This window comes from Lutjanus erythropterus, chromosome 1 (assembly GCF_056507025.1).
Source record: "Lutjanus erythropterus isolate fLutEry1 chromosome 1, fLutEry1.hap2, whole genome shotgun sequence".
Classification (NCBI taxonomy): domain Eukaryota; kingdom Metazoa; phylum Chordata; class Actinopteri; order Lutjaniformes; family Lutjanidae; genus Lutjanus; species Lutjanus erythropterus.
Window position 1 is genome coordinate 7,101,018 of NC_139317.1, and position 25,454 is coordinate 7,126,471.

The 25,454-nt window shown below is 41.1% G+C and overlaps 1 protein-coding gene across 3 annotated transcripts in view; it reads right to left on the reverse strand.

The window, feature by feature from the left end:
* The window catches only part of lrp4 (low density lipoprotein receptor-related protein 4), a 163,728-nt gene that overhangs the window by 36,869 nt on the left and 101,405 nt on the right, over positions 1 to 25,454 (reverse strand). For all 3 annotated transcript variants that reach the window (XM_084732518.1, XM_084732449.1, XM_084732582.1), the window contains exons 4-13: positions 18,381 to 18,494; positions 18,154 to 18,270; positions 16,944 to 17,072; positions 8,401 to 8,520; positions 8,039 to 8,164; positions 5,997 to 6,122; positions 5,029 to 5,163; positions 3,083 to 3,208; positions 2,387 to 2,617; positions 174 to 330 (exon numbers count right to left, since the gene is read on the reverse strand). In XM_084732518.1, the coding sequence (XP_084588644.1) occupies positions 174 to 330; positions 2,387 to 2,617; positions 3,083 to 3,208; positions 5,029 to 5,163; positions 5,997 to 6,122; positions 8,039 to 8,164; positions 8,401 to 8,520; positions 16,944 to 17,072; positions 18,154 to 18,270; positions 18,381 to 18,494 (1,381 nt within the window). The remainder of the gene's footprint in view (positions 1 to 173; positions 331 to 2,386; positions 2,618 to 3,082; positions 3,209 to 5,028; positions 5,164 to 5,996; positions 6,123 to 8,038; positions 8,165 to 8,400; positions 8,521 to 16,943; positions 17,073 to 18,153; positions 18,271 to 18,380; positions 18,495 to 25,454) is intronic.

A 25,454-nucleotide genomic window follows, 5' to 3' on the forward strand; every position in this document is an offset into this window, starting at 1 on the left:
CCACACAGATGCTCGCCCGTGGGCACTGCTGTGCTGCCAAACTTTAATCCCTGCTCTGCTGCTACACTACAACTGGGACACATCCAGAGGGGATACGTATATTTGAGTGTGTGTAGATTTGAGACCATCTGCAGTGAATTACACAGTGTGTGTGTGTGTGTTTGGACTCGTACCCCTCGATGGGGTGCAATGCGATGGCTCTGGGCTTCTCCATGTTCTGCCACAGCAGCACCTTGCGATGCGTCCCGTCCAGGTTGGCCACTTCGATACGGGACGTCCCCGAGTCTGTCCAGTACAACTTGTCATGAATCCAGTCTATGGCCAGTCCACCTACAAGAGAGAAAAAATATTTTTATTAATTATTATTTTATTTTTTTTTAAATAATATTTTTATTGCTTTTTTGACTTGCAGCAGCAGTGTAAAGGCATAACAACACAGGTGCACAAGTCACATATGCATCGTTCTACATCTTCCCATCCTTCCCAGCATCCCTTTTCCGCCGTCATCCATCTGATAATGTATTGTTATAATTGTAAATGTAATTATACCTGTGTTATAATATCAAGTTTTCTGTTTCTGTTTGTTTACGTGCTGGTGTTCTTATTTTTAGAAATGTTATGGCAATGCAGCATCTCTTATCCTGCCAGTGAATCACATCTGAGAGAAAGAAGAAGAAAGGGAATCTTGCGTCTTTTATTTGTCAGGTTCTATTCAAAAGAACATTTCAACATTTTGGGAAATATGCAGATTTGCTGTTTTGCTGAGAGCTAGATGAGAAGGTCAATACCACTCTGTTGTCTCTGTGGTAAATATGAAGCTTAAGCCAGGAGACTGTTAGCATAGTTTAGCATAAAGACCGGTGCTGACCTGTTTGTCTCAAGGTATCAAAATCACCTACCAGCAGCTCTCAGTGTTATATCTCTTTTGTTTAACCTGTCAGGGGTTCTGCAGGTTTCAACAAGTTAATTTAAGACTTTTTAAGACCTTTTAAAGACCATTATCCCTGTCCAGAGCAGATCAGTTACCAGAGTTGCAGGAGTTCACGTTGTCGGTGCAGAGTGGGCTACATTGGAGCTGCACTCCAATTGCTGGTGCAATTTGCATTAAGTTTGTTGGTTCCATGTAGTTTTTTTTTTTTTTTTTTTTTTTTGTAGTTGTAGTTGTAGAACCTTAACTGCATAAACCAATCAACTTTTAAGACCTGTCATCATGTCACCAAATCATGTTTAAGACATTTTAAGGCACTCTGAAATTTAAAAATTTAAAATGCACGCACATGTGCATTGCCCCTTCCCCAGTTGTATTAATGCATCAGAATAATAATAACTTCATGTTGCTCTGCTCGTCTGAGTTGCCCCCGCTGCCTCAATTTGGTGGCAAACTAGCAGGTGAGTCTGCAGATTTGTTGTTGCAGAGTAAGACAGCTACTTTGTACAAAAGTGACAAACAGTCAGTGTAGAACCTTCTTAGATGCTTTGGTGTTGTGACTGTCCACTGAGAATGTCTTTGTTCACTAGCATCCTCTAACATCATAACATTCCTCGCTTACTTTACTGATAGGTCGGCAGGGCATGCAAAAGGTCGAGGTGATTTTCAGAGCTCCCTCTGCTGAATCACAAGGCAAACTATTTTAAATTTGATTTTGAACATTGCAGTCAAAATATGATTTTTTTCTCCCATATTTGAATGAATGTTTAAATTTTAAATAAAAAGCGACAGTCCTAGAATTAACTGTGGTTTATCAAGAAAAAGTAACACGACTCACCATTACAAAACATACAAATTCCTCAACACAACATAGAGACACAACTCCAGCTGTATGCATAACACACGAGACTGATATCGATCCTGTTAGTTTTTCTAAAGAAAGCTAATGAATGCACTTCCCACTAGTTGGACTATTGCTGTTTCATTGAATTTAAGAGGAGAGAAAAAGACAGGAAGAGGAAGTAAAAAGAACAAAAGAGAGATCAAATGTAAAAAAAAAAAAAACACGAGCAAAAGGGACCCAAAGTAAAATACTTCAGAGAAAAACAAAAAACAAAAAGCAAACCAAAAGGGAAAAGACGGAGAGTTCAAAAGAGCAGGACACACCAAGGCTGAGAGACGGCATGACAGACAGACAACAATCAAAAGAAAGGAAGAAAAATAGAAAGATGACTAAAACTAAGACAGAAAGAGGAAGCAAAAAAAAAAAGAAAGACTTCAGAGTTTGAACAGTATCGCTGTCATGCTGCTGAACTCATATGAACAAGGTGATGGATGAAGTGAGTGAGAGCCCAGTATAGCTCAACAGAAAGCAGCAGAGTTGAATAAATTGGATAAATGATAAATGAGCCTGTTGCCCTACGACTGAACCTGCGTCCTATTGGCTGCTGCACCCACCTGGGCTCTCCAGACCGGTGGAGACGACCTCCTCCACGTTGGAGCCATTGAGGTTGGCCTTCATGATGCGATCCAGCGTCACGTCGGACCAGAAGACGAGCTCCTGGTTGTGGTGGAAGTCCAGCGCGATTGCATTCTCCAGGTTGTTGAGCAGCAGGGTGTACTCGGAGCGATGCGGCAGAACCTGACGGATGTCAATGCGGTTGGCGAAGAGCAGCACCGGCTCTGGACCTGGACAAGGACGGAGACGATGTGAATTAAAGTGGAAAGAAAAACAGCGAGAGCATGAAGCAAAAGTTGGACAGTATTAAAAGTGGAAAGAGGCAAAAAAAGTTTTGGTTAGGACTGATGGTCACTTTTAATAACAGTGAGCATTAATCTCACTCAGGGTAAAGGTCGGGGTCCTGGCAGCCGCCTGACAGACGGTCCTGACCTGGGTTTAACTCTGGTCTGCAACAGATTGATGGGCTGCTCTACCAGGCCTGCACTCTACCTTCGCTGAATATCTAAATCTAGTCCAGACCCTCCGAATCAGCCAACCACTTTCTGAGTCCAAGACCCCGGGGCAGAGGAGCGGATACAGTTACTGCTGAAGCAAATATAAACACTATGCAACCGTGTTTTTATTGAAGGTCAAACCCCGGCGACTCTCTGCGGTCACACGTCAAGGTTGAAATACAGTACAGCGGTTTTTACCCAGAGCTTTGCAGCTGCGCTTGTCAGGTCGGAGCTCGTAGCCCTGAACGCACCAGCACTGGAAGCCCCCCTGCGTATTGGTACACCCCTGGCTGCAGTAGCCCTCTTCGGCACACTCGTCCACATCTGGAACGGACCACAGAGGCAGAAGACAAGAGGGGAGGGACAGAGAGATGTTGGCGTCAAACTCCCGCAGGGTTAACAATGAATTCAAGACACAAAGTTAAGTGTAGAGAGGTGGTTGGACGGTGGAAAACTCATTAACATTTTTGAAACGTCTCCACATCCTACGTCTTGTTACACCCTTTTAATTTTAAATGAATTTCTTGACTTTGCAAAAACTCCCGTAGAATCTGGAAACAAATATCAGACATAGATTTGATTGTGTCTCCATGAGTTTCAAAATTCTGGCAATAAAACTTCAAACTGGTGGCAGAAATCCCAGTTTTGGGCCCACACCAAATCCTGATGAATAATTTCTCAACCCAAAGCGAAACTTTCAAAGAAGTTCCATTGAAATGTGTTTGTACTTTTGGGAAATATCCTGCTGAAATAAAGACAAACTGACTAATGGTATTCAACACATAAACTCTGTGAGACAGAACATTGATGTCTGGCTATTTTGCTACCAGAAAACTTCCTGTTTAGTTAACAATAAATTCAAGACACAGAATAGTGTTGAGATGTAGCTCAGAGGCGAAAAACAAAAAAATGTGATGTTTTTGGAACACATCTATGTCCTGCCTCTTGTTACACTGCTTGCATTTTTAATTAACTTCTTGGCCTTGCAAACACACCCATAGAAACTGGAAACAAATATCAAGCTGATTTTATTGTGTCACCATTACAAAATTCAAAATTCTGGCAATAAAATGACCAGAACTGGTGGCAGAAATCCCAGTTTTGGGTTTAACCTAATCAATAATTTCACAGCACAGGACTAAACTTTCTATGAAGTTCTGTGGAAATGTGGTCATATTTTTGGGAAATATCCTGCTAAAATAAAGACAAATGGGAATTATCACATGAACTCTGCAAGATGCATCAAATGATGTTGCTAAAAAAGTTGTTAGAAAGTTAAAGATGGTATCAGTAAGATAGAGATTGTATTTTAAATTCTTTCCTTACTTCATTATTTTAGCTTGCTCACTGGCAATATTTTGCCACCAAAACACTACCAGCTGTAAAGTGAAAAACTCATTTAAAATTTTGGAACATGTCTTACATACTTTGTCTTGTTGCACCCTTTAAATTTTTAATTAATTCTTTGACCCTGCAAACAACCCTGAGAATCTGGGAACAAACTGTCTCAATGAGTTTCAAAAATTCTGGCAATAAAATGTTGGACTGATGGCAGAAATCCCAGTTTCACATCCACACCAAATCCTGATCAATGATTACTCAGCCCAAAACTAAACTTTCCAAGAAGTTCCATGGAAATGCGTTCATACTTTTGGGAAATACCCTGCTGAAATAAGGACAAACTGACCAACGGGAGAAAACAAATAAACATTGTTACCAAAATGCTACTTGTTTAGTTTTTCATTTTTTTCCAACTGATTCTTGAATAGTTTCCATATTCTTTTTTTTTTTCGTCTTAGGTTTACTGATAAGCAAATAATATGACTCATTATCTCTTAATATGTTATTTATGTTCCCTATTTCCCCTTTAACAACTCATAAAAGTTGTGAACATGTAATCTCCCAAGCAGCAGGAATGAGTAGCATTGCAGCACAAGGAGGACGTCATATTCAGGAAGTCAGTGAAGCTCTCACATGTTTAACACAAGGCAGCGAGTGGCCAATCGTCAGACTCCGCAGAGGTCATGAATATTAACACCCTGAGTCTGCTCGCTCACTTTCAGTGCAGACACTGATGTCAGACTGTGATGTGTAACACACTCTGTCTCACGCACACACACACACACACATTCACACAGTAGCACCTTGGCAGGCTTTGCCATCGTCCATCAGCCGGTATCCAGTGTGACAGGTGCACTGGACCAGTCCTCTGACCATCTGACACTTCTGGGAGCAGCCTCCGTTATTCTGGTTACAGTTGCCCTCGCTGGAGCGCGGACCTGCACACCACATGGAAACATCACAGGAACATAAACACAGCCCGCTGAGTCAGGATAAATACAACCACACACTGTACAAAGTATCAGCTGGTGTTGAGCCCTGATTTTTTTAGGCCCACAGCCAGCAAGGTCAGTCTGGTTCAGGCTAAAAGATCTCAACAAATACAGTCGAGACTGTCATTAAACTTTTTTTTTTTAACAATCATGACAGCCTGACCTTTCCTCTAGTGCTGCCATTTCTCCTAAATCTCCCCATGACGAGTTACCTACAGAGTTCATAATTAGTCGAAGAAGAGAAACAGATTTAATGTTTTCATGCCTCCCAGGATGTTTGGTTTCATTCAATCCTAAAAATTTCACAAAAAATACTGAACTTTAACGATTTAATTTGCAGCACACATCCATAAATACACACTGTGGTCGCTCAACAAGCTTTCCTTTTAATTGCACAAAATTATTACCATAATTTCAACCTACTGACAGCTTGCAATAAAAATTTGCTGTGCACATTAATGCACACTTTGATTAATTACACTGTAATTACTCTGTAAAACATAGAAGACTCCCTAGTAAGTAAAGATGTTTGTTACAATGCAGTAATAACACTTTTTTACATTGACAGTGTTAACTGTAAACTGAGATTAATAACCAAATGACACTAATTATCAATGAATCAACATTCATTATATTTAACGCTCGTGTGAGTCTTGATAACATCGTTAATGGCTGTCTTGTTCCTGTAAAATAAGTGTTACTGTGCATGCTTCAGTGAAAAAAAAAGACAAAATGTTCAGTGTTCACACTGCAGGAGAGGTGCTGATGCATCAACTCACGGCAGTCATGGTGTGGGTGTTCGTCGGTCCCGTCTCCGCAGTCGTTGACCTCGTTACACACCTTCCTCTGACCGATGCAGCGTCCGTTCCCACACTGGAACTGATCAGGAGCACACGGAGGACTCTCTGTGGGCAGATATGATGATTTATCCAGTCAGACAACCGGCAGAGATTTTTCTACAGGATTTTTACTGAAGTATTCATCCCTTAAATATCTCTGATTATATGAGCCTTTTGTGGACACTGGCATTTAATTCTCTGGATTAGCAAATAACATTCTTATCTGTATATTTTATTTGAAAATGTTTCTCAGTTTGCTACAATTGTACTATAATGTGACACGTATATTGATGTTATGTAATAAGTAAATAAAGATTTTATCCCTATCCAAACCCTTTAGAGGATTGTTCAGATAGGAGTTGTCACAATATCAGAATTTTAAACTTTGAAACAATGTGTGATGCCTTTTGCATCCAGAAAGTTCTGGACACAAAAAATAGGATCATTTTTTCCTAAACGCCCGGCACACTGGTTTCACTGTGCTGCAAGCCAAATTTTGGGCATGACAAAAAAGTCTTAACTGAGGTCTTAGTTTTTTTCATTATCTTTAAATTCAGACAATAGTAAGAACTGGTCTAACATCCAGTCTGAACCAACTGTCTCCACACTCTCCTCCTCTTCCTTCTGTCCCACACACCGACTGTACTGTATGATTACAGCAACAACTCTTTGTCTCCCACTCTGCCCTTCGCTCACCAAACAGTTACTCATACCTGACACGTCACAAACACATTTATTAAGAGAGATACGGGGTTGTGTTTTATTTGATTTTCCATTAACCTCTCCCACATCGGTCCATCATTACGTGTAACTGTAAATAAACAGCTTACAGAGACTCTAGTGTAGACAGAGACTCCTGACATGTTTGAATGAACCACCGAGGAAGGATCACTGCTTCATAAAACCAATGCTCCGGCGTGTATCACCTTTGATGACGAAATGCTCCTACAACATGAAAGAACATATTGCTGTTGGTCTTGAAATAGCATCCAAAGATGATTTTTATGTGTACGCTACAGGGCTCGTGGTGAGTCAAATTTAAAATGCTCAGCACGGCAAATTACTAAGAAGTTACAAGGGAAGTATCCCTCTCTTCTTTTTATTTCAGTCCAGACGCTGCTTTATGATAATGGACAGAGCTAATGCTAGCTAATGTTGTAGGGCTATCACATTTACCAAGCTCCTCTGATTATTAATTGTGCACTGGTAGGCTATAAACTAGCCCCGAGCTATAAAATAACAACAACAAACTTGATCATCGGAGAATAATAACGTTTGCTAATGGAGTCGGAGCAGCCTGCCCATTTGCCACTTCAGTAAGTGTGCAGGGAACTTTTAGGTGCTTCACCAATGTGTGCTCACTACGCAGTGACGCAATGTCCTTTCCTCTTTTATAGTTTCCTTGTAAACTACGGGGAAATGTACAAACGATGCAAAAGGCATTTTGATTTGATGCAAATGTGCAGCCATAAAAATGACATCATGGACTCGGCTATTTCATTACATTTAAATGAAGTGCCGCAACAAGCAAATACAGAAGAAATACTTGAGATTGTTGAATTGAGTCAATAGAAATGTATAAACTCTGAAACTGGGAAATTAACTTCAGGGTTCAAGAGGTTCATGCAAAGTGATCTGGAACTGCTTTACCATCATGACTCAAGTTATAGGTGGATAATGTCCAAAAATAAAGTAAAAACATCTTCCTCTTCTTTCTGCTGCCTGTTCATTGTTCTTTTCTATCTCAATATACAGACCTGTTTCTCTGATTTTTTTTTTCCACAGGTTGGTTTTTATACTGGCAAAGGATCTGCAAAACTGATCAGCCTATTGTTTGAAAGCAACTGTGATTCTCAACAGAGAGAGGAAAAAAAAAGTGAGTTTGTCAGTAGAGGAGGGCTTTTCTGAGCCGTTGTCATGACTACAACTGAAGCTCGTGTTATATTTAGCCTCTGAAAACAAGAAAACAATCACAGTCTTACCAGTTTTCTCACAGCCCTCTTCATCGCTGTGGTCGGAGCAGTCATCCTCGCCATCGCATCTCCATGACAACCGGACGCAGCGGCCTGTTCCACAGCGGAACTGGTCGGCCGTGCACATGGACGTGGCTGCAAGGGACACACACGCAGACAGACACACAATGTGTTCATTCATTCTGCTATCAGTTGATTTGAGATACTCTGAGTGATTGTCTTGTTTTTCCATCACCAGCAGGAAGTCAGAAAAAAACACACATAAAACGCAAACACATAAATAAAGACCAAACACACGTTTAGATACACAACCCTGCACAGAGCACTATGACGAGATTTGTTCAGTAATCCTGATGAAAGCAGCTACTCACTGCAGTTCTTCTCGTCCGATTGGTCGTCACAGTCGAATTCGCCGTCGCACCTCCAGCCAGCGTTGATGCACATCCCGCTGCTGCACATGAATTCGACTGATCTGCATGGCTGGTGGGAGGCTACACACACATACATACAGAGTTACATCAGAAACATGACAACCACAACAGGCAACACAGCAGCAATTTTACCACATTTATGCAGTAAAAGTAAAGTACATAGTTCATTTGTGTTTCAACCTTGGGTTCAGGGTTTCCAAAAGAAGTCACAATATGAATTTTAATTTATAGAATCGTAATAAAAAAGTATTTTTTTTCTTTACGTTTTTACTTTCATGTCAAAATGTTATGTTTCTTTGTTTTTTTCTGTTTTATATAATTGTAAATTTAATATTTTTTTCAGACTGTTGGTCCAACGAGTCAATATTTTTCATTATTTCCAGACCTTTTGTGGACTAAACACTAAATTAATTATCCTGAGATTAACTGATGATGGACACAATCACTGGTTGCAATCATTAGATTGTAACATTTTTGCGAACTGAAACAGGGAAAGAGAAATGATTTGTTCAAAGTGCACTCTGCATGTACAGCAGTGGAGGCAGGTTAGGATGGGTGGGGATTTTTGGAGTTTACAAAGTTGAGAGCCGCTGGTTTACATTTTAATAACGATACAAGACAGAGGTCATCACTGGTCCTCTGATTTCCTGGTAAATGAGACGCCCAAACGAGGTCGTGCCCAGATTGACCCTTCCCGAGTTGTGCCCATTTTTGCTATGTGCTTCAATAATACTTTGTCCCATCAACTCCTTTTCTGTAAAAGTACCATATCAGGTCACATCATAAGTTAGCTAATGTTAGCAAAATGCTAACTAACTAGCTAGCTAATGATTCAGCATATTTTAACTGTCCTCAAAACTAGGTATTTATGTCAACTTAGTGGAGCCTAGGGCAGCCTATCCAAGCACAGGAAACAGGAAAGGAGGTACCAAGCTTACTCAATTATCATTGGAGCACAGAGCGAAAAGGGGCGGGATTTAGAAAGGGTCAGTTATATCCAGTCTGATTGGGTCAACTATAGACCAATGTAAGATTGACAGCTTTATCGTCATGTGGATGGGGAATAAGTAACTACTGTGATATTCTTACTTTGCGGTACTCCCTGAGTGCTGTCCATAAAAAGTAAATTCCTTAAATAAATGTGAGTACCTTCAACAGTTAAAATGAAAAGAGCAAAAGTGCAAAGTTACCGTGTTTCATACCAGTCCTATCTCTTTCCCCTGTAAATATTAATTGTTCCTGTTTATTTTGGCTGCCTTATGATCATCTCTGACAGGAGATCATAGCTGTCCCACCTTTAATTCTCCCACAACATCTCTACATGTGATCAGATCAAAGTGAAGCTCAAACTGGCAGCAGATGAGGACGGAGGTGGACGAGAAGATTAAAGCTGAATCAAACATAAGCATCTTAAATCCTGTGTGTGTGTGTGCGTGCGCGTGTGTGTATTTCTTTGACATGTTTCCTCCTGACAGCACGAGTCGGCTCCCATCAAAGCCACAGTGGGCGTGAGATAAGGGAGGAACAAAATGACAAGCAAGGGAATGCAAGGGGAGAAAGGCAAAAACAGAAAAAAAGCAGAGAGAGATGTTGTAGAGCTTCAAGCATCGCCGTTCAGGCTTATCAGCTGGGCGAGGGAAGAGAGAGAGAGAGATGATCAAAACAGCAGGTGGCTCTCCCACAGAGAGACAGAGAGAGAGAGAGAGAGAGAGAGAGAGAGAGAGACTTACAGGCCACAAGAATCAGCGTGGGACGCCAACAAACACACTGACGCCCACACACACTCAAATGATTCATCCACCCTTTATCTCTTGTTGTCTCTCTCCCTCACACACACACACACACATGCATGCACACACGCACACACACACACACACACACACACACACACACACACACACACACACACACACACAAGAACCCGACCGATATATCAGTCTGCTGATACACTCTCAGAAATAAAGGTTCCAAAAGGGTTCTTCCCAAAATCATTATAATCTTAAGGACCCTTTTTTGAAAGAAGCCATTTGTCAAATGTTCTTTGTAAGGCTAAGGGTCCCATTAAGATTATATAAAAAGGTTCTTGGTAGAACCTCGTGGATGGGTCTTGTACTTAGACGGTAGAAAGATTATGAACACAGCTGATTATGGACAACTCAAAACTTCAAGGTGACTTGAGAAAATTTACTTTTCTTCTTTAGAACTTGAATCTTTGAGGTTTAGAAAAAAAATATTTCAAAAATAGCTGAGTAAACTCATGGAGTGAATAATGGTTAATAATTTAAGACTTTTGGTTGCAACCATTTAATTTTCAAGTGCCAAAACAATGACAAATCAGGTCTTTTGGGTGTGTTTCTGAAAGTCAAAGATTCAAGTTTATCTAAAGAAGAAAAGTAAATAACCTCAACTAAAGATTATGAATCAGCAAAACTTTGTTTACTTTGCTTCAAAACACAAGAGATCGATTCAAAACTCAAAAATCCAGTGAAGCTGTCTTGAAATGATGAGTTTTCTGTAATATAGAACCCGTAGAGAGGATTCTGGGTGGAGCCATTACACCTGAGAAGGGTTCTTCTTTAGAACATCTCACTGGAGGTTCTGGGTGAAACCCTTCACAGATGGTTCAAGGTACAACCCTTTATGCTGGGCGTTAGCTAGAACCCTCCCTTGTGTTCCAAGAGGAATCTTTATAAAAGGTTCCTCCAGCATTTCAAAGTTTTTCATTATTCGTCATTCAGTTCAGTTTATTTGATTCAGTTCCATTTTATTTGTTTAGTGCCAAATCAAAAATAACATAATTGATCTCAGGGCTTTTTTCAAACAGAGCAGATCTCAGCTGTACTCTTTATGAACCTAATTGTGCCGATCGTCTTGTGGACGATCTCGTTTGGTTATGGAAATCATACAGAGACATCAGTATTAAATTCAGTCCATTTCGTAACCAGTTAAAAAACTCCTTGTAGTAGCTTTAACTAAATATATAACATTCTTCAATAAAGTAAAGAGCAGCCTTCTGGGTACCTTTGATACTCATATTGCTCTACAATACACATAGAAAATATCTATTTTTATGCAAAATTCAGTGTATCAGCCACCACATCCTTAATCAATGAAATTTTCCCTTCTAAAATGGATATCTGTCGCTAAAATCCCATATCGGTCGTACTGTAGAACACACACACTCACAAATACCAACTACACTCTTTCATCTGCTCTGCTATGCAGCCAAAAGAAGTATCAGTGGTCGCAAGCGGTAACAAGGCATGAAAGTGTGAGTGTTTCTGGATGTGTGTGTGTGTGTGTGTGTGTGTGTGTGTGTGTGTGTGTGTGTGTGTGCATGTGCATTCACATGGGAGAGAAGAGAGAGAGAGAGGCTTCTTCTCTAACAAAGCGCCCTTCATGTGTCTGGAGAGTCGATGCCAAGGAATGCCGTCTGAGGATGGGCTGTCTTATGCCTCTGAGGAATGCCTCCTCTGTGTGTGCGTGTGTGTGTGTGTGTGCGCGTGTGTGTGTGTGTGTGTCCACAAACTGTCTTTTTCAGAAAGCCAAGATGTCTTGAGACTTTTTAAATAGTTAGTTTTAAGATAGTTTTGAACACTTCAATAGCTTTTAAAATTAATTTATCCTCCTGTCAATGAAACTTTAAAATAGTTGCAGATAAGACTGAGCAAGTTTTGAGAGGAATTGTTTTTGGCAATTGTTTTTGACTGAAGTTGCAATTTGCGATATTTCACTGAAGGACGTGTTGAGGTGACTGTGATTGTTATTTGAAAGGATCTGTACTAAGCAGGGATGTTTTCTGAATCACTGGAAGGTTATTTTGATTTGTATTTTTGATGGATGTTGTGCCTCCTGCTGTTTGAAGGTTGTAGTTGGCCTGTTTCAATGAAGGATGCTTAAGAAATGAGGTCCCCCTTGTTTGTGTTACTTTTGCCGATGCCGTTTGCTCTTTTATGTCTGTCTGATGTTTTAAGAACCTTTATATGTATATTTTTTTGTGTGTCAAATTGCTGTAATGCGTGATAAGCCAAGATAAACTTCCCACCATGTGAGACAATAAAGATCTTGATTTTAAAAGCTGCCGTTATTAAATGGAACTCACTATGATTTAAACAGCAAAAAACTAAATGCTGTCACTCTGAACAAATGCTGGTCAAAATGAACATGAAATAACTGTAAGTTCCAAAAATAGACGGGTGGTTTAAGAGTATAGGACAGCAGGAAATGAACAGTTATGGGACATTAAGTCCAGCTGGTTTCAGTGAATCAGGCAGGATGTAGATTGATCTATTAACCTCGTTGGTTTTTCATCCAAAAGTGAAACATGCAGCCCAAAGAATCCTGTCTTCGGTTAGTGAAAAATAAAGAAATGTGTTCTTAGCTCTGTATCATTTAAGACCTTTAAAAGACCCACATGGACCATTGTGTGTGTTCTGTAATAAAGTGTTGCAGGACTGCGTCCTAAAACATAGAAATGAGTTAGCGCTTACGGTTCCCTCATCTCAAACTTAATAGGTTTTTTGGGTGGGTTTTTGGTTAGATGTCTGAAATAAAGTCTGGTTAACACAAGATTAAAGGTATAATCTGCAACATAAACATAATGTATTGACTGATATAACATAATCATCACTTATGACCCCCTCGTGCATGATGGTGGCTATATCCACAGAGACCCTGCCCTCTGCCTGTATTTCCTCCATCCCTGATTAGTCTGGATCTGGTATGTGCTGCAGTGTTTCAACTGCAGTCATTCTAAGTATTTCAAAGACACACTGGATCTCCTGTCCTATTCTTCCACTTTCTTAAAGCTTTGATGCCGGTTCAACTTTCCCTGAAAAAAGTGTTTAACACCTCAGAAGCGAAGCAGCAATTAAAAGACCTGCACGTGGGAGGAGAGAAAGAGCAAGCAGCTCTAGCATGACCAAAGGATGTTACAAAACCTTGAAGCGGTGCCTATCGCACTGCAGATAAACACATCAAAGGGGGAAATCACTGAGCCTGAGTGTGTGTGTGTGTGTGTGTGTGAGAGAGAGAGAGAGATATGTGGTGGGTGCTTAAAGACAATGAGCGCATGAAACGAACATGTGAGAAATCAGAGACGAGGGAGATGCTGAGAGATTTGTCAGCAGCAGGCAGCGTCTCTGGAGTAAGGAGAGCGAAACATGATAGTCTGTGTTAATCACGACCATGGCTTCACTCTGTGTCTATGTGCATGAGGGAGTGTGTGTGTGTGTGTGTGTGTGTGTGCATGCGTGTATGAGTTACAGTGACAGAAAAGATCTAACAGACAGAGTGTTTTCCAGTTCTGACAGATGCTGTCGAGAAGCTGCCTGCAATACAACAGCTGCTCCTGAGCCGAACCCGATGTCGACTGACTGCTAAAACACGAAGTCGACGTTATGATGAAACGACAGTTTGACACTACAGTTGTGTTTTTAAGCAGTTAGACCTCATGCCCACAAAACATTTTTGAACATTTATCATTCCTTTCTGACATGGTACACAGTAAACAACCAACCGGTGAAGTGAAAAAGTAACAAACAGGTCAATAAAGATAAAGAATTGCTAGGTGCAGCCCTTTCTGTCAGCAACAGCACCTCTTTCAACCAGCTTTCGCACCTACAAGATCTAAGTGTCAGTGTATTTAGTCAGCATGTCAGTGGCCGCAACTAGGGATGACAATCGAGAAACCATATCCATCGGAATTGTACGCCTCCAAGCTTCTGAATTCCTTTTATCAACGCTGGCATGTTTTTCTGACAGTTGGGCATAGCAAAACAATGACGTTAAAACTCATGCATCTACCATGCTGGAAACTTGCAGCAAAGAGCCATGGCTTAGAAGATGAAATGGTCCAAAGCAAGACTTTGGTTTAAATTCCAGGAATGCCATGTATTTGAAACTCTAAGCACGAGTGTCACAGCTTCCAGACCCAGCAGCTCGTCTGTTACAGGGGGCAAATATCCTGTTATAATAGAATCAGTGCCATGCAGGCCTGCAAAACCTAAAAGAAAATGAATGCAGTACAAACGTTCTCTCATTTCATCTATTTTAGATGATGACTGTTCCAACTCAAAGACAATAAAACAATCGTGTTGATGTTGAAAACCCGTGTAGGCTTACCTTCCCTGCCCCCACACAGAAAATTGATCAGGAATCAATAAGGAAATCGATAAAGAAACAGACCAATAAGCAGAGTCGATAACGCCGTTAGTATCAATTCCCTTCCCTAGGTGCAACCACTACAACATGATTAAAGGGAACTTTTCAAGTGCCAGCCAGTGTTGATGGTAAATGTAGTCAATTGAAGCAATAGATTTCTCAGTGTGTGTTATATGTTGACCAAGGAAGCTGAGCCCTCCTGCTCACTGATCTGTGCCGGCAGTGCCTACATGTACCGGCCTGCACTGTGCACAAGCTTCTGATGCCTGCTCCCATGTTTGTTGTGTATCACCACCCTAGCTTATAGTTATTACTTTGCCGGCCAAAGCATAGCATTAGGTCACAAAAATACTCCCCTAGACGCCTGGCTACCAGAGGTGGAGACATACCCTGCATTCCAAATGGCATACTTTTTTACTTTGAGTACATACAGTACTGCAGCTGTCCAAGTGCATGCTGCTGCATTCAGTATGCATACAAGTGGGACATACTACTTCCTCATAACACAGTGCCTTCACCTTGTGGGTCAGAAAAGCATGCTGACTTACATACTGCAAAATTCGACCAGATGAGGAAGGACATCCTGATATTTTTGGCATACTGCATTAGATATAATATGTATTGGTACAATCCTAATCTTTTTCTGGCATACTAAATAGTATAGTAGTGTGGATACTGGAATGCACAATATAAATCCAAACTAAAATAGCCTTTAGTTCTTCCTTGACACCAACCACATCAGCGTGACATCACCGGATGCAGGAGGAACGACAGATTTTGCCGCAGGAGAACTCAGCTTTCTCAACATCAACACTGGCTGAACACTGGTGACCTTTCTCTTTAACGCCTGAACTTAGACTTCCTGCTCAGATGAGCCTTTAATGAACCTTTAAACTCCAGCTGAACTACCGTAGTGCAGCAAGCGGTAGGGCATGAGGATGACTCGCTGTTTTGGGACGCATGTTCAGCAATGCCGCTGGGATACGCGGCGGGAGAGCGCGAAGCAGAGAAGAAGAAGGGATGGAGTGAGGAGCGTTTGCCAGAGGGAGAGAAGAAACCCATCTAACGGCATAACAGCGGACCGATCTCCCAGGGGAGCTTCATCTTGTGTGTTTATCTGTGCATGCATGTGTAAACAGATAACAGCAGCTCTCTGTAAGCGTTACACCAGCAGGACAGGCCGGAACAGTAACTCCACTGAAACAATGAGCTTTATTTTTACACGTTCTAGCTTTTCAAAGTGAGGACGCTTTGGTGAAGCGATCTAAATTTTCTGCCCAGAGTTAGCCTTAAGATTGAGCTTGAATTTAGGATTAAGTTTGACTAAGTTGAAAGTTTTGCCTTGTTCAAGTCAAAGAAAAAAATGAGTGATATATGGGCCAAATCTACGATGGTGTATTGGGGCCAAATGCAAATCAATATATTGTTAGAACATAGCTTTTTTGATGAGATGATTGTGTTTGTGGATCAGGAACAACAATGGAGAGATGAAAGAATATCGCTTGTTACATCTACAGGTAAAATTGGATTTGTGGTACAGCAGAACAAAATACAACAAATCATCAAATCAATTGATCCTCAAGTATTTCCTTCTTGACGAATCTGATTGCAAAGTGTGATGAGGTTGACCTAGCCTTGCAAAGTGTAGCAGTGTGGTTCCTTGACACACACATACACACACACAAAAAAATATATTTTTTCTCATACATTTGTGACTTCAAATCCATGACTTTATAATCAAAGAGAGAATTCAAGGTTTTCTTTTATCATAAATTCTCAGAGAATATCATCAAAAGACTTTTTTCCTTTTCTCTTCTTTTTTTTTTGTGGAAATTCACTTTAATCTCTGAGTTTTTTCTTTAAATATTATCCCCTCCGCTTGCTCCAATTATTTTTATTCTGGCTAAAATGACCCTAACACAGCTCAACAGTGAAACTGAAAATCCAAATCATATTAACAATAGAGAATTTAGATTATTAATTATAATTTTGTAACCATCCGAGGTAGACTCACCACGAGATATGAGACCGTGAAACAATGGCCTATGCTCCTGTAAAAGCTAGTTCGTATGATATCAACCTTGCTTTAAGAAAAATACTACACTACCCACAATCCTAAAGAATAACAGAGACATCTCTGATAAGCGGAACTTGTTTTCACCATGGAAAAGTGGGCGGTCACTGTTGAGCGCTATGTGCCATCGTACATAACAGTGGATTAGTGTCTAAGGAGGGGTTTTTTTCCTTTGAGGTTTTGCGGTTAACAAACACCTGGTGTCGACATTGGAGGTGTGTTTGTGTGTGATCGATGGCGAGCTTACAGCAGTCCGACTCGTCCGACCAGTCTCCGCAGTCATCGTCTCCATCGCAGTGGTAGATGTCCAGGATGCAGCGGCCGTACGCACACTGGAACTCCTCCACACTGCAGGTGGCTGCCATCACATCTGAGGCTGCGCGTGCACACACACACACACACACACACAGACACACACACACACACACAGATGTGTTAAACAGATGCTGATGCTGGAAAAGATGGTGCAGCAGTTGGCTGTCTAAGGCTCTTTGAAGCTCCGGCTCTTCTCTGCTGGGTCTGTCAGAAGCTATAAACGAAATGACGATGAAGCTCAGCTCTGTACTAAGACAGTGAACATGTTTACATGATCTTAGTTTGCATGAAGCTGATCAGTAACCACATTTCTCCTCTTCTTGCAGCCGTAGTTTTGAGTCATGATGACAAAGCCTGCAGTTTTTGATTGGAGAATCTGGAGTGACTCAGACATTCATCCTGTTCGGACACTGAATTTTACAAATGCGAAAACTTTAGAAGCGTTTATCAGTATTTACATTTCATTTTGGATATCAGAATGAAACGCTGCAAAGAGTGATGGCTTTTCCTTTTTCATCGTGTCACTCTGCCACAGAGGTTATGTCGCCTGTTTGAAGTCTTTGTGACCCGCTTGCTAACTTCTATTGTTCAACCTATATTCAGGAAGTTGGGTTTCTCATTTACATCACTTCCAGCTCTTTCTTTCATCACCAACAACAGCCACTGAAGTGCATGTAAACACACTGATTGACAGCTTGACAGGCTTCTCATGAGCTTTTGGTGGATTTTTTTTTTTTAGCTGTATCTGAATTGACCCCAATTATAAATTGACACTCTTATGCAGACGCTCAGCTGAAAATAGCTCCCTTGAGAAAGACAAGCCACACACAAAGTGTTTTTTTCCCTAAAGGAAGTGTGTAGATGTCTCTTCATGTTCTGAGAAGACTGTAAATGTTTCCCATTAACAAGGATTTGTGGGGAAAGCTGTTGAGCATATTGCTCAAACCAATATTTTAGGCTCATGCATCTTTGTGACAGAATAAATATTTCAACATATTTCTGTACTGTTTTTTTGAGTTTTGTTTGTGTCACGTTTTGAAAAGTTAAACCAGGCTTGCAACCACACTCGGTTCTAACTCAGTGTAAAAGCACAGAGTTCGGTACCCAACCCTTTTAAACACACAGACCAGAGAGTAACTTACGGCAGTTTTCCTCATCTGATCCGTCCTTACAGTCCGTGTCTCCGTCACAGTACCAGTGCTCAGCGATACAACTGCCATCTGTGCATCGGAACTCCTTGTCTGAACATTTCCGCATGTCTGTTATGAAAACAAACAAACAAACTCACAGGTCATATTTGTAATGCAGTGTGAATGATTATGTGCGTACATGCTGGTCTTTAGATGTGTGTGTGGGTGTGTGTACCCACCACACTGTTCATCGCTGTTGTCCCCGCAGTCGTTGTCGCCGTCGCAGTGCCAGAGGCTGCGAATACAGTAGCCATTTTGGCAGTGAAACTCGTCCTCCTCGCACTCCCTGGGAGCTGCAGAGAGAGAGAAAGAAGGCGTGATGTTTCAGAGGACAAATAATGAGCACACAACAAAAGCGAAGAGCAGATACTGTATGAGAATTAGATAAGAGGCAGCCGTCCCCGAGCCCTGCTGAAATTATATTCACAGCTGCAGTGACACCAGGGAAACTGTGACCTTTTATGTCAGGCTCAGAGCAAAGAGCCGAGGAGAAGAAACAGAGTTTTTTCTCTCCGTAAACAAGCTGAACTCTCCCGAGGCCGCAGGTCTGCAGCTCAAAGACTCACAGACTGAATATCCTGTGCTTCAATGTGAGCACAAAATACCTCCGATCGACAGTTACTGCTACACAGTGAGGAGGAAGGCTGGATAAAGTCGTACTGAGCGTGTGTGGATATGGTTGTCTTCATGGTCAGTGATCAGAGTGAAAACATTTGCTGTAATAATACCTTTATTTATACAGCACTTTTCCAAGATGTGCAGCAAATGCTTTTACAGAAACACATGAAACCAAACTGTAAAAACTTTGGTGATTCATCCCTCTGGGAGTACAAAGGCCGTGGTCAGCTTGAATTTATGTCGGTTACAACGGATGTCAATTTTGACAAACTTTCATGATGGAAAAAGAATTAAAAACATCCATCAGAAATATCTCAAAACCACAACTTAAGCACAATCCTCATCTCAGCTGTCCATCTGTACGCTCGGTATGTTCCAAAAATGGGGCTAAAACCTGTTGACCTCAGAAGAAGGCTGGTTTCCTATTGGTCAGATGTAGTTGAGAGTTCAACTGTAAAGGTGTCAGAATACTTCAACTGAAGAGGTTTTCAGATAGTCGAACGCCATCTGAAACCCCCTCCCCCCTCACCTTTCTGGTGTCGGAGTTGAGGGAGCTGCATCTGACAATTTCTGTAAATTTCCAAAACTAATAATCGGACATTCAGACCGACTCCATGCAACTGTCAGCCGGGTGTGTGGAGATTTGGAAATTAGGCAAAGTTTGAACTTCTCTCTCAAGCTCTCTTTTTATTTCCCAAACAATTACTTCCATTTCTTGCAACACGCTATTTCTTGGAAGGATTCTTCCGAAATGAGCATTATCATATCGTCACTCCATTTAATGGACTGCTTAACAATTAACAATATTGGTATTAGTCTCAAAATTAATTTAATGAGCTGTATATCACCTACAAACAAAATGCCAGACTTAACACAGACAGTTCTCCTGATTCATGCAGGAACAGGACACTGGACGGGGGTATGCATGGAGGTCGAAATGTAAGTTTTGCATTTAGCTGTATGTCTAAGACATACTGGAAATGTTCTCTATCTACATGCAAAGTAAATGTCTGGTTTTAGTTGAACTGAGCACGCCACCATTAGCTGATTCTGAGGCATCATGATTACAACAACGGTTGTATTTCCTCCCAAAGTATCTGGAACTTTTAGCCTCAAAAACTACTATTCAAGGAATTAATATGTTCCTTTGTTGATGTCTGCATTTCCACTGTGGTTTAGGCACAAAGATTAGGCAAATTAGACCGCTGGCAACTGAAAAAGCAAAGTTTTTTTTTTTCTCCCATGTCATTTTTGCACGCCTAAATGATCAGTAACACCTGGAGTTTGTCATTGGTCCATCTAGTAAACGCTTTTTTCTGTAACTTGATGTGTCGAAGAACAACGAGCAAGAAAAAAAAGATTGGTTTGCAGTTGCAGATTTTTAAAAAATGATGGCTGGAATAAAATGCAGCAAGTGCTCGACCATTCAGTGATGTTCTGTACTGCAGACCCCACCTCCAAAGTTTTGTAGTTTTGGATAGTGCTACCTCTGAGCAGGGACATTTTTTAGAGGGTAAAATACCTCCTCAGAATTTAATTTTGACCCAGTGCAGTGGAAACACACAGAGGTTCCTAGTCCTTGCAGAAAGTTCCTGCAGTTGAAATAAGTGTAATGACCGTGGTCATGAAAACCTGCTGCACGAAACATCTTTGTATGTTATACAATAAATGAGCGTTTACATGTGTAAAAACAGACAAGTCCAAACTTTTCTGCTCAAAAGTTATTTTCAGGAATCGATAAGCTTCCTTTAAATCCTTAATCAGTTTGAATTCAGATTAACCTAACAGATCTGAGCTCCAGCAACATGTTTAATGTCTTAAGTAAATGAAGTGGCTGCTGTGCATCAGGAAATGTTTCACCAGACGGGTAACCTTGAGACAGGAGATAAAAGACACATTTGTCATTCATCCCGGCAGCCCTGACGATGCAGTTAGGCAAAAGTCCCTCCCACCAGTGAACTTTCAGCACTGTGACATTGACAGTGTTTCACTTTCAAACCCTTTCATTTATCCAAACATCCCCGCCACCTTGCCTCTTTAATCACACCTCCATTGATAAAAGACCGAATGGATTTTCAAAACATCGCCTTCTACTGTTACCAGCACAATCGATGGCGAAGCCCAGCCACGCTCGCCTGGGGCCGAGTAAACAGGTTTGTCAAGGAGAGCCAATGATGGATGGCCTCTGGCAGGAGGTAATCTATAATTTATCACTGCTGTGTGTGAGTGTTAAGGCAGCTGAGACAAACAGAGAGAGATAAGGAGGGACAGACACAGCAGAGAGGGACAGATGAAGACGGAGATGAAGCTTTTCTTTATTTCAGTCAGATTTTTCATCTTCTCTCAGGTGTGTTGCAGCATCACAGCACGAGTCAAGGCTGCTGGTGACTCACTCCACTTCTGATAAGACTGACATGACATGAGGCCCCAGAGTTGCCAGAGCTGGCAGAGGTTATATCATTTTATAAAATGACTGAATTTTAAAAAAGTCCTGATGATATTAATATCAATCTTTAAGTGTTAAAAAGAGACTAATTAAATATCAGCCATTTGTTTTTTTCACATAAACTCATAACTAGTGGTCTAGTGGGCTTTTGAATTGCAAATACCGAAGCTGCTGTATAGTAGAAAAGTCATGCATAATTAAATCATTTCATGCCCAATGCAATCTAATATATGTAAGCGAAACAGAAAAATACACTGGGTTATTCTGTAGATGTCAGAACGTGACGGGAAGCTTTGCAAGGTTCAGGACTTTGAAACAGTAGATGGCATGTGGAGCCATTTTCAACCAATGAAAAGTCTGTTTTTTATAAATGTGGAAAGAAATGCCAATATTTACATGCACATTAATGTGTTCCATTTCATTTCAGTCATATAATTTTGTATAATTTAGTTTACAGCTCAAAAAAACATGCTTAAGTGCACTACCTCTTAAAGGATAAAGAATACAGTGGAACTGTGGTAAGTTGGGCTGCCCACTAATAGTCAACCAAACTGATGTTGATGAGAAGAGTCTTAGTCGACCAAGTTTTCATTTATCTGTTAATGGCAGAAAAAAACCCACTCCATTCAGGAGCTGCACCAGGGGGATGCACTTATATGCACCTGGGAGTTTTGGTGGATTTCAGACCTGGGGTTGGGGGGGACCCAGTGGAGAATGCTGGCGGGGAATATCAGGGGAATATAAGCACCAGAACCAGAGCCAGATGAGCAGTAAAATGATCCCGGCTCAGCGGCCTTCTCGCAAAAATGGACAGAACACTCTGAAGCCAACAGAGGCCAGTTTGACGACTGGCAATACAAGAGAATATCAAAATGATTTGCGGCAGCTTAAAGCTGGACTCTGACTCCAGGGATGATGAAGACACAGCGGGACTTTGGTACAGAGATGTAAAGTGGGAGAGAATCGAGTTAATTTTATCCATCATGATGGAAGTTAATTATTCAGGTGTTTTGAACAAAGACTTGATTTTATGCTACACTGTTAGCATTATCGTTAACAGGAGGCTTATTATTATGAGTTTGTTTTTTTCTTTAGTGTTAGCAATGTTAATTATAACATTCTCTCTCAGCCCTAAGACTCAAATCACATGCTTCTAATTTATTTATATACTTACATTAATATCATAAATATGCAACAACTAGTCCACAAATGGCTTGATATTAAAACTTATAACCAAATGGGAAAATCTTTAGTCATTGCAGCTGGAGTGATAGTCCAACAAACCTAAATCAGTCCAGTCAATTAATCATCCACTGACCTCCCCTCAGTCAGTGCTCCTTCCCTCCCCCAACAAAGAAAAGCCCAATGGTGGACCCAAATGAAAATTTAATTTTGCTATTGACAAATGCACTCATTTATCTATTATTCAACTCAAAATAATTGATTCTCTCCCTCTCTCTGTGTCTCCCATGCTCCCTCTCCCCTCCCATCAGCGAGGTAAACAGAGGGAGGTCGAAGGTCAACAAGCCCTCAAGATGCTCATCATTCACACAGCACCCAAGCGTCAAAGGGCAAAGGGTGCTGGGAGTCATTACCAGCCTCTCTGCATGCATGTGTGCGAAATAGTGTCATGTTTTTTTTGGTGAAATTTCCTTTAAACTTCAGAAGAATTCATAATATCTCATGTTCAAACACATCGAGACACACCTCAGTCTGCGTGTTTGTCTGAAATCTTGACAAGCGCTTCGGCTCCAGCCGAGCGTGGAGGATTGTCTCCCCGTCTCTAAATAATGAAATAAAACCACTGCATGGTGGGGAGAAACAAAATATATTGGGAGGTGAAAGACAGAGCAGGGCGAAGAAATGAAGAGAAAGGAAGGAGCATGAAATAATAAGTAGTTTGGGGAACACGGGAGGGAGGGAAATTTACTGGGCATGAGGATGAAAAATTCATATCTGGCTCGCAGCAGACAGACCCCCCATCAGGAAGTGATTCAATGTCTGGCTGCTGATACAGTATGTGGGTCAACAGAGGAGGAGGAGAAATCACTGGATGACAGACGGATAAGAAAAATCATCGAGAAGAAAAAGAGCTAACCTGTACCTTCTGTGCACGCACACACTACATGAGGTATAACAGGGAAACCATCACTGTCAAGATTAGGGTGCATCTGCAGTTAGAGATTTTATTGAAGTGCTGGTAAAGATTGAAGCTGCCTCCAGTCACGACATCACAAACTTTCTGATGAAACTGATCCCTGTCCTTTAATACAGATGCAACTTTTAATACTAAACAATCCCTGTAATTTTAAGAAGTTATTTTCTGATTTTCAGAAACACTGGCGCTGCATCTTGATGGACGGCAACATCAGTCAGTCTGTCAGTTCAGCACTTTGAAGTGAAATATCTCAAGTTGGGTGTGTGATTTGCAAACTTTGGTACAGACATTAATAGGAAACGGAAAGTCCTAATTAAGGGTGCTCAGAGTTACATTATCTAGAGTGAGGGCTCTATTTTTCCTTTTTTGATCCAGTTCATCGGCCACTGACTTATTGGCCGATATTTGTTTGATCGGTGATCCCTACAAAGGCCGATCATTAATCAACACCCGCCAAGCATCGAAAACAGGTAGGCTGCTTCTCATAAACTCTGAGATCTCTACTCGAATGGCAACAAAGGTTGTTTAAAATGGGAAAGTTTGTATATTTTTCTTATTTTCCTTTGCTGAAATATACAGGCTTACATCTGTCGTGACTTTTTTTGTTATTTCAGCATCTTTTATAATTAGATGCTAAAATCATAACAACATCCTATTCTTTTCTAAATAACTAGATTTTAAAAATTCTATTTATGAGACTTGATTGAATTGTTGGCAGTAAACTCTTGTACAACACGTCCCCAAGTCCTCTGTGATAATTTTCAGGCTGTTGTATGCTTATACTTAATATACAATGTTGTTTAGAAAAGTTAAATAAATAAATTAATAATGCCACACAATAAATGTCGAAGGCTTCAAACAGACCCGGTACTGACAGGTACTGCTTCCAGTGATTGGTGATTGGCCCCAAAAAACTTGATCCCACTGACAGCTCAAAATGTTTACTTGTCCAACACTAAAGTTCATGTCTGTATCTCAAAAATGAATGACCATTTTTCCTCTCAGAATGCTAACTCCTGCAGTTTCATACAAAGTCACTGGAAAGAAACAGCGGGCAAAGACGTGATTGAGCGCCTTTCCCAAAATGTCAAACTATTCCTTTCGGTGTTTCTGACCAATATTCTGTTGTATTGTTCAACGCCCTGCAGTCAGGGCAAAATCTCTGGAAAATCGGCAACACCAAACAATAAAACAGATAATTACTGATGTTAAAATGAGTTAAGAAACACCTTAGTGTTTAACAGTCCTTAAACTCAGGGTTTTTTCTGCGACTGGAAGGTGCAGAGGGGAGAAAAAGACCCTGTACTGGCACTTTCTGACTGACACTTTTCGGCCCGAGTCTTTCTGCCATGTGTCGTCTCCATCAAGAACACGTCACTCCCAGTAACTATTCCTGTCCTCGCACTGAGTGTTGAGTGTGATTAAACTGAATCACCAAACTGACACTGACAGCGTGATGGAATGCCTGGCGTGGAGTGTACATCCAGCACGGATCAGACTGCACATACGGAGCCTTCTGAGTCATTATGGGTAAACACAGAGACTAAAAGTGGACGATGTGTTCAGAGAATCTCACCACCAACTCCACCCTGCCTAATGGGACAACAAACACACACACACACACGGGCATTTCTACACTTGTGAGGACCCTCTCGCTGTCATGACGCATTCTGCTGCCTCATAAACCAGATCCTTAACCTAAACCTAATTCCAGGGAAACTCCAGCGATTTAGCACTGCACTTGGAAATAAAAGGATGCTACCAGATCTCATATTATTACCCAGGTAGCATCGCTGATGGGACATCTGCAGACCCTGATGTATTTTAATTTCAGTGTGACAGGCTGTTTACTGGACATTTGCTGGCTCCAAACTAACTGACACCATGTCAGAGAAGCAGTACAAATCGTTACATCCGCCCCCCCCCCTCAGTCTCAGAGGACAGAAAAGTTGAGAGGTAAAAAAGTTTATTTTTGATGACAACGTGCGTGTGGATGTTACTCCGTCTGACTGCTTTCTCAACAAGCGCCGG